Below are 9,532 nucleotides of genomic sequence, written 5' to 3'. Positions count from 1 at the left end.
AGGTGAACTCCTAGAGATTTTGTATGTGAAACCTTGTCTATAGGAATTCCGTCTATTTTAAAACATGGGTCTGATTGGAAAGTAGCTATTCTTTGTCGTGAGCCAATTAGCATAAATTCAGTTTTGGATTGATTCAATGTAAGCCTATTGGCGATAAGCCATTTATTAACATTTTCAAGATCTTGATTAAAGTAATAATCTATATCTTCAATTTTATTGCTTGCAAATGTTAAATTGGTGTCGTCTGCATACATTCGTGCTTGGGAGTGCTCAAGACAATTTGGCAAGTCATTTATATACAATAAAAATAGCAATGGTCCCAAAATAGTTCCCTGTGGAATACCACAAAGTAACGTACGGTTGGTAGAAAGATGGCCATTGACATAACATTTTTGACTGCGGTTACTTAAATAAGACCTAAACCAGTTAGCCACAGCACCCCCAAGACCATATGCTGACAGTTTTGACAACAAAATTCCATGGTCAACTGTATCAAAGGCTTTCTTAAGATCTAGGAAAACGACAGCATTGACCAGTCCTTGGTCAATATTGTAGGCCCAGCTATTAGTAGATTCTAGAAGTGCAGTAACAGTTGAATGCAAACGTCGAAATCCAGACTGGCTATTACATAGTAAATTGTTCTCAGTAAGAAAACCGTAAATTTGATCATAAATAATTCGTTCGAAAACTTTCGCCACAACCGGTATTATCGAAATTGGGCGATAATTATTTAAGTCTCTACGCTCGCCCTGTTTGAATAATGGAATGACTTTTGAGCATTTCCATTCTTCAGGAAAGATACCGGTAATGATAGAGCAGTTAAAAATTACGGCAAGGGATTCCGAAAGCAAGTCAGGACAATGACGAAGAAGCTTGGCAGATATTTTGTCTAGCCCAATTGCTTTGGACTTACAAAGTTTGTTAAGAAGCGAATAAACTGATGATGGGGTTATTGACTTAAACTCTATATTATTGTTACTATTGTGGCAAGTAAGATATTCTAAATACGAGCGATTGTTTTCTTCGTCAGGTATTTTTTCCTTAAGCTTAGGTCCAATAGTAGCAAAATGAGTATTAAACGTCTCAGATAGGTCCGAGGGGTCAGTAATAGAAACCCCGTTTATTTTGATTTCATTTACTCGTGAACTCATCTGTTTTCTTGGGTCAATTCATTGATGATACCCCAAGTTTTTTTAACATTATTCTCGTTTTCATGAAAAGCGTTCATATAATAGGTTTTCTTAACAAGTTTAATTTCATTGTTTACAGAATTTCGAGCTTTCTTAAAAACAGTCCAATCACAAATATCTTTGGATCGAATAGCTTTTATTTTCAAAACATCTCTTTCATGCATTTGCCTTTTTAATTCAGGCGTGATCCACGGCGCCTTAGAAGATCTTACTCGCCTAGTTCGTAAAGGGGCATGCTTTTCCACTACGTTGTTAAAGGTCGTTTTCCATATACGCCACATATCATTCGGATTATTATAAATCCTTATCACGTCCCAATTCTGTAAAGAAATATCTCGTCGAAAATATTCAGAGTTGAAATTTTTAAGTTTTCTATAACTTATTGTAGAATGGCCTTTGTTGCGTGGACTGATAGAAAGCTTACGGAATGCGTAAATTAAGCTATGATCACTGATACCGACATGAGAAACACCAGAGGAAACAATATTATCTGGTGTATTGGTAAAAATATGATCGATCATAGTTGATGAAGTTTCGGTAATTCGAGTTGGTTCATTTATTAATTGATGTAAACCATAGAGTTCAGTGATGCCAATTAAAGATCTCGAATTGCAATCTAAAGTAGGCGATCCAAGGTCACAATTTAGGTCGCCCAATAGGTAATACTCGACATTTTCTGCGTCAAGCATATCAATAAACGTTTCGAAATGATTAAATTTATCAGTATTCGAATTAGGTGGTCTATACCATGTTGTAACGAGAAAGGGCTTAGAATTTGGTTTTTGAATTTGAATACATAAATTTTCCAAGTCATCGATAAACAGGTCTTGCGAAGTATAAAATTTACGCAGGAGCGCACATAAAAGCAAACACCTCCATACGTTTTTCCATCGGCACTACTACATGCTCTGTCCCGACGTATAATTTCATATCCAGGTATGTAAACATCGTTATCGCTTATTGTAGAATTAAGCCATGTCTCGTTAATTGCTAGAACATCGATTGGGCTAGTAGCAAGCAAAACTCGCAGCTCATCAATGTGATTTACTATGCTTCTCACATTAAGGGCTGCTAACTTAAACCCGCGTGAGGTAGGAATAACGGATTTGGGAAATTGTCAATCTGAGATAGATTTAGCAAAATCTAAAAAGTTTTGTTGTAAAGCTAAGCTACCTTGTCTATTTAAATGAAGGCCCTTCGTGTTTAGGTGGCTTTCATTCATATTTGAATTACTTAAGAAGGGAATTTTATTGCGAATACAATAGCCTTTAAGAATGTTATTAACCTGAGTAGCTTTAACAGTTAAGTCATGATTATCAGACCTTACCAGAATGGCTGATATTCCAACATCTGTACCTGGTGAATCTTCTTTTACTTGCGTTACAATGTTGACGATAGAGTCAGCTATACTTTTGGCGTGCAATGACTTCTCAGGTCGTTTGTTCCAACATGTAAAATCATCTTGTCCGGTGTTCTTCTTGTAAGTGGCTTGACAAAGTCCTCCATGTCTGTGACTGTTGCTCCAGGGAACGGCTTTACAATAAAATAATGATTAGGATCTTCAGCATTCATCTTCGGACCGATAATATTTTTAACAATTGAGTCTCCTGCAATAATAACTGATTGCTTCTGCGAGTTCTGGCACTGTCTCGTTGTTTCAATGTTGGATGTATCTGAAATCCCGCCAGAGCCAGAGGTATTTGCATCCGGAGCATTTAGTTGACTGGTATTATGAGCTGATGGTTTAGACTTGGTTTTCTTACTCTTCTTTTTACTCTTTTTTGTAAGACTTTCTTTGGCGTTGGGCTGACTATGGATTACAGGCTGATCAGATTCATGATTCAGTTGAGTGACTTCATTATTATGTATGATTTCACAGGCCGGTTCAATGTTAATTTCTCCGTCTTTTGAAATCACAGTGGTAGTCATGGACGTATGTTGAGAGTCATTTTGAAATAGCTTAAGAGCAGTCAAAAGGCTGCTCTTTTCGTTTTCCAAATTCTTATTTGCCATTTTCAAATCAGATATAGAACAGGACATGTTCATATTTTGTGCCCTAAGATCATCATTCATTCTGATTAGCTCAAGCTTGTCTTTCTTTAGGTCATTAACTACGTTTTCCAAAACCAGAATCGAATAGGGTTTACTTTCTTTAATATTGTTTATCTCAACTGTAATATCCTGTAGTTTGTTTGCCACATTTTCGGAAAATCTCTCAAGTTTCGAATTCAATCTTGCTATTGACTCGGAGTCGCAGTTATAGCTGGAGTTGCTTCCCAAGGGATTATGCCAATTTGTTAAGTTTGCGTGCATACCGATTGGGCCTTCATGCAAATTTTTTGACTTTGCATTCAACTCATCACACTTTACACCGATTTCAGAATCTATTTTCGCTTGATTTTCGTCTTGGTTTTCCAATTTCTTTTCAACATCAGGTTGATAACTAAACGAATTTTCATGTACATTATCATTGACATCGTCAGCTTCGACAGCTAGCAAATTTTCAATTGATTGATTTAGATGTAGTTCGGCATGGCTATCGATTTCAGAAGCACTGTCCAGATCTTGGTTTAAAAGCGAATGTATTCTTGCCGTTATGTCACTACCTTTCTCACCACCAAAGTTTATATTTTGGCTTTTTGTTAGCCAAGTAACCGATAACAGCTTACTTTCAAATAACCATTTAGCAGCATTATTTCGATGAAAAATCGTTTGCGCATGCGCGGCAACGATTTTTTCAATGTTTTTGTGCACCGCGACATTCAGGATGAAAAAAAACAGTTAAATCTTCAGGGTAGCAGCATTATTTCGATGAAAAATATTTTGCGCATGCGCAGCAACGATTTTTTCAATGTTTTTGTGCACCACGACATTCGGGATACCCTAAAACTGTTAAATCTCGAAGATAGCAGCATTATTTCGATGAAAAATCGTTTGCGCATGCGCGGCAACGATTTTTTCAATGTTTTTGTGCACCGCGACATTCGGGATGCATTATAACAATTAAATCTTTATGGTAGAAGCATTATTTCGATGAAAGATCGTTTGCGTTTGCGCGGCAACCATTTTTTTAATGATTTTTGCACCACGAAATTCGGGATGCCATAAATATGTTAAATCTCGAGGGTACCAGCATTATTTCTATTAAAAACCGTTTGCGCCTGCGCGGCAACGATTTTTTTCAATGTTTTTGTGCACCGCGACATTCGAGATGCTTAAAAACAGTTAAAATTTTTGGGTAGCAGCATTATTTCGGTGAAAAATCATTTGTGTATGCGCGGCAACCATTTTTTTAATGTTTTTGTGCACCACGACATTCGGGATGTCATAAAACTGTTAAATCTCGAGGGTAGCAGCATTATTTCGATTAAAAATCGTTTGCGCATGCGCGACAACGATTTTTTCATTGTTTTTGTGCACTGCGACTTTCGGGATGCCCAAAAACTGTTAAATCTCGAGGGTAATAGCATTATTTCGATGAGAAATATTTTGCGCATGCGCAGCAACGATTTTTTCAATGTTTTTGTGCACCGCGACATTCGGGATACCCAAAAACAGTTAAATCTTTAGGGTAGCAGCATTATTTCAATAAAAAATTTTTTGCGCATGCGCGGCAACGATTTTTTCAATGTTTTTGTGCACCGCGACATTCGGGATGCCAAAAAACAGTTAAATCTTTAGGGTAGCAGCATTATTTCGATGAAAAATTTTTTGCGCATAAGCGGCAACGATTGTTTCAATGTTTTTGTGCACCGCGACATTCGGGATGCATAAAAACAGTTAAATCTTTATGGTAGCAGCATTATTTCGATTAAAGATCGTTTGCGCGTGCGCGGCAACGATTTTTTCAATGTTTTTGTGCACCGCGACATTCGGGATGCCCAAAAACTGTTAACTCTTTAGGGTATCAATCAATCAATCAATCAATCAATCAAAAACTTTATTTAAGCACGGTAATATCTACAGTATAAAAAGTGGGCTATAATTATATACATTCATTAGATATTTAGGGACAAAATTACTAAATACAACACAATACAATACAATTTAAAATACAGATATATAAACTGATTTACAAGATTGCCGTGCGAGAGTCTGTTTTATAGGGAAAAAATGTTGTCAATCTCCCTTTTAAATTGGTTAAAAGAGCATAATGCTCGTACATTTTGAGGTAACTCATTCCACAACACCGCGCCACTATAACTAAAACTTCGTTTAGCATAATTTGTTCGCGGTTTTGGTACAAATAAAGCATTTTCAGAGTTTCTCAAATTGTATCCTGTGCTGTGGAATTCAAATAAATTACGGAGATAATTCGGTGTTAAATCGTTAAGAATTTTGAACATTATTACAGCCTTGAGTTTTTTCCGGCGTGTCGAAAGATTGTCCCAACCTAGTTTAGTGAAAAGGTCGCTGGAACTTGCATCGTATCCAGATTTTGTAATTACCCTCGCTGCTCTATTTTGCAGTTTTTGCAATTTATCATTTAACGTGATATTTAAACCATCCCAAACTGAGCTACAATAATCAAAATACGGTTGAATCAAAGCTCCGTAAATTTTGAGGGCAGTGCTTGTATCTATGAACTGGCGTATCCTTTTAAGAGCACCAATTGCCGACGCAACCTTTTTGGAAATGCCTTCAACGTGTCGCGCCCATACTAGGTGCTCATCAATTTGTAATCCTAATGATTTCGTATCTTTAACTCTCTTGATTATCTTCCCGTCAATTTCAATGTTTATTTGTTCATTATTGTGTATCATTAACCGTTGACGAGATCCAATTATCATAAATTCCGTTTTAGCGACATTTAGACTCAATTTGTTAGCTATGAGCCATTGATTAAGATTTTTCAATTCAGAGTTAATTATTGATTCAAGCTCTGTTACAGATTTTGCCGCAATACTTATATTAGTATCATCAGCAAACATTCTCGGAGAGGCTCTTTCCAGACAATTAGGCAAATCGTTAATGTAAATTAAAAACAATAGTGGCCCCAAGTTGCTACCTTGAGGCACACCACAACTTATTTTAACAGCCTCAGATAATTCGCCATTTACGCAACATCTTTGGCCTCGGTTGTTTAGATATGATTCAAAGAGTTTGATGCCGCTTTGGTCAACACCATATATTCTTAGCTTCCGTAAGAGAATGGTGTGATCAATGGTATCAAATGCTTTTTTGAGGTCGATAAAGACCACTCCATTGAGTAAGCCATTATCTATGTTGATTGACCATTTGTCCGTTGCTTCTAATAAGGCAGTTAATGTACTGTGCAATATCGAAAACCGGATTGAATTTTGGATATCAAATTATTAGCATTTAAATACTCATATAGCTGATCAAAAATCAGTTTTTCAAAAATCTTAGCAACACATGAAATTACGGATATTGGTCGATAGTTGTCCATATCATCTTTTCTACCTTTCTTAAAAATCGGCGTAACTCTTGCTAACTTCCATTCCGTTGGGAATATGCCAGTAGTTATAATCTTATCAAATATTAGAGTTAATGATGGGGCAACGATTTCAGCTGCAAGTTTTAAAAGTTTGCAGGGTATTTTATCCAGACCTGATGCTTTCTTTTCGTTAATCGTTCTTAATTTACTACAAACTGTATTTATTGTGGGAGGTGTCAATGAAAATGTGGTTTCAGTTGGCTCAATATAAACCTCCGGTTCCACAGCAGATGGTGGTATATCAGATGCTAAATTCTCACCTACTTTTGCAAAGTGAGAATTAAACATTTCGGCTATGTCCTTAGGCGCATTTATCGTTTCCTCACCAATTGTAATATTAGATATGGTCTTATGACTAGAATTATTACGAGAGCTTAATTCATTAATAAGTTTCCAAGTTGACTTTGGATTGTTCTGGTTGGTCTCAAGGTTATCAGTAAAATATTGACTTTTCACTTTTTTAATTTCATTATTCGTAGAGTTCCTTAATGATTTATATTGTTGCCAGATCAATGTGTCTCCAGTCATTTTTGCTTTCTTTTTCAAAAAATCTCTCTGGCGCATTTTTTGTTTTAATTGATTAGTTATCCAAGGGGATTTCTTTTTCCCAATTCTTTTTAATCTGAGTGGAGCATGTTTATCAATGCAATTAAGTAACATCCCTTTCCATCTTACCCACATTTCATTAGGTTCATTGCACAAATTCAATTCTAACCATTGCTGTTGTTTTAAATCTCCTATAAAGTTTCCTCTATGAAAATTTTTCATACTCCTTATTTCAACTAATCGCGCTTCCGCTTTCTTATAATGAACCTTATGTGTCATATAAACTAAAACATGATCACTTATGGAAAGATCAATTATACCTGAATTTATGATCTTTGTTGGGGCATTTGTAACGCAAAGATCAATTAGCGTTGAGGAATGTGTGTAGTTCTAGTGGGTTCTTTAATTAGTTGTGTGAGGCCAAAAATTTCAAATATATCATTTAATTTATTAGCATTGGCTGATGTTGCTCCCGGCATAAGGTCCACATTTATGTCACCTAATAGAAAGTAGTCATGATTCGTCAAATCTACCTTCTGTATTATTTTCTCAAAATAATCAAAGTAATACGTTGGCAGATCTGGAGGTCGATACCAAGTGCTAATTAAAAGAGATTTAGACCGAGGCTTAGTTATTTCAACTGTTAAATATTCTAAATCGTCAGAGCTTAAATCATCGCAAATTTTGTAATTAAGGTTGCATCTTACATAGAAACAAACACCACCCCCATGTCTCCCATTTGTTCTCCTATCTTTCCTTACTATTTCATAGCCGGGTATATGGACTTCGTTATCTCCAATTAAAGAATCAAGCTTTGTTTCGTTAATTGAGATAACATCAATATCAGATTCTTTCATAAATATTCGAAATTCATCAATATGCGCAAAAAGGCTATTAATATTTAGTGAGGCCATAACTAGACCTTTGCCAAATGGTTTATAATTAATATTAGTACACTTACGATTTACACTCGGTAGCAGAGAGAGACTCCCGCACAGCAGATTGGTCGTCCACACTACCTATTATTGACGTGTTGTTCGCCAGATCATTGTTATTTGTGGCATAAGTACTCTTTTCCGCGTTATATAACGATTTGTCTAACGGTGAATTCTTTTCCTTGGCGTCTGTGGTATGATCATCCTCAGAAGCTCCCCAAGATGATGAAGTTCCTTCGGAAAATCCTCAACAGTTGGATGTGAAAGTCGCCGAAGAAATTTGATAAAATGGACAGCCAGGAGCGCTGATCCCTTTGTATTAAGGTGTAACTTAGAGCCATTGAGGCAGGATTCGTCTATGTTCTTATTTGCGATGAATGTATATCCTTTTTTCTTGCATAGATTGTATAGTAATTTATTGGTTTCATGAATCTTTGTTGCTACGTCAATATCTCCTCTCGATATTAGGCCAGATATTGCGATTCTGGCATCTTTAAACTTGTTTTGTACTGTGGAGCTTAGATGCTTAATATTGTCGCAGCATTCTTTACTCGAGTTCTGTATTAAGTTATTCGTTCCAGCGTGTATGATAACATCTGTGAGAGAAAAATGCACATGAGCTTTCTGGAATTCATTTGCTATTTCCTCAGCTCTTTTCCCAGGATATATTAACTTTCGAACTGAGCTTTTTGATATCTTGTGAGGATTAATATCCTTGATCATTGAATCTCCAATTAGTAGGAGGTTTCGCTTGGATTTTGGCCTTTATGAGTTGTGTTAGTGTTCTCATTCCGATGACCAGTTTCCGAGGTTTTGTCTAAAGATACTTTGCTCACAGAATCATTAGCAGCATTATTTCGAAAAATAATATTTTGTGCATGCGCAGAAACGATTTTTTCAATGTTTTTGTGCGCCACGACATTCGGGATGCCCTAAAACTGTTAAATCTCGAGGGTAGCAGCATTATTTCGATGAAAAATCGTTTGCGCATGCGCGGCAACGATTTTTTCAATGTTTTTGTGCACCGCGACATTCGGGATGCCCAAAAACTGTTAAATCTCGAAGGTAGCCGTATTATTTCGATGAAAAATATTTTGCGCATGCGCAGCAACGATTATTTCAATCTTTTTGTGCACCGGGACATTTGGGATGCCCAAAAACAGTTAATTGGTAGCAGCATAATTTCGATGAAAAATTGTTTGCGCATGCGCGGCAACGATTTTTTAAATGTTTTTGTGCACCGGGACATTCCGGATGCCAAAAAACAGTTAAATCTTTAGGGTAGCAGCATTATTTCGATGAAAAATATTTTGCGCATGCGCAGCAACGATTTTTTCAATGTTTTTGTTCACCACGACATTCGGGATGCCCTAAAACTGTTAAATCTCGAGGAGAGCAGCATT

General features: G+C 36.4%; 1 protein-coding gene and 1 pseudogene across 1 annotated transcript; both read right to left on the bottom strand.

Annotated features, from left to right (window-relative positions):
* Window positions 1-2,291: 2,291 nt before the first annotated feature.
* On the bottom strand, window positions 2,292-3,203 carry LOC114542489 (annotated as a pseudogene).
* Window positions 3,204-5,290: 2,087 nt separating this feature from the next.
* On the bottom strand, window positions 5,291-6,235 carry LOC114542493. Its single transcript, XM_028562026.1, has one exon. The coding sequence runs from the start codon at window positions 6,119-6,121 to the stop codon at window positions 5,291-5,293; it is 831 nt and encodes a 276-aa protein (XP_028417827.1). The 5' UTR covers window positions 6,122-6,235.
* Window positions 6,236-9,532: the final 3,297 nt, after the last annotated feature.

Source organism: Dendronephthya gigantea, unplaced genomic scaffold, assembly GCF_004324835.1.
Source record: "Dendronephthya gigantea isolate DGI-Jeju-01 unplaced genomic scaffold, DenGig_1.0 000357F, whole genome shotgun sequence".
NCBI classification, from domain to species: Eukaryota; Metazoa; Cnidaria; class Anthozoa; order Malacalcyonacea; family Nephtheidae; genus Dendronephthya; species Dendronephthya gigantea.
The sequence above is the reverse complement of the archived record's forward strand: the minus strand, read 5'-3'. Positions and strand labels throughout refer to the sequence as shown.

Bases quoted from the DNA above. Each gene is read 5' to 3' on its own strand.
- LOC114542493 (XM_028562026.1), bottom strand. From the start codon at position 6,121: ATGTTTGCTGATGATACTAATATAAGTATTGCGGCAAAATCTGTAACA.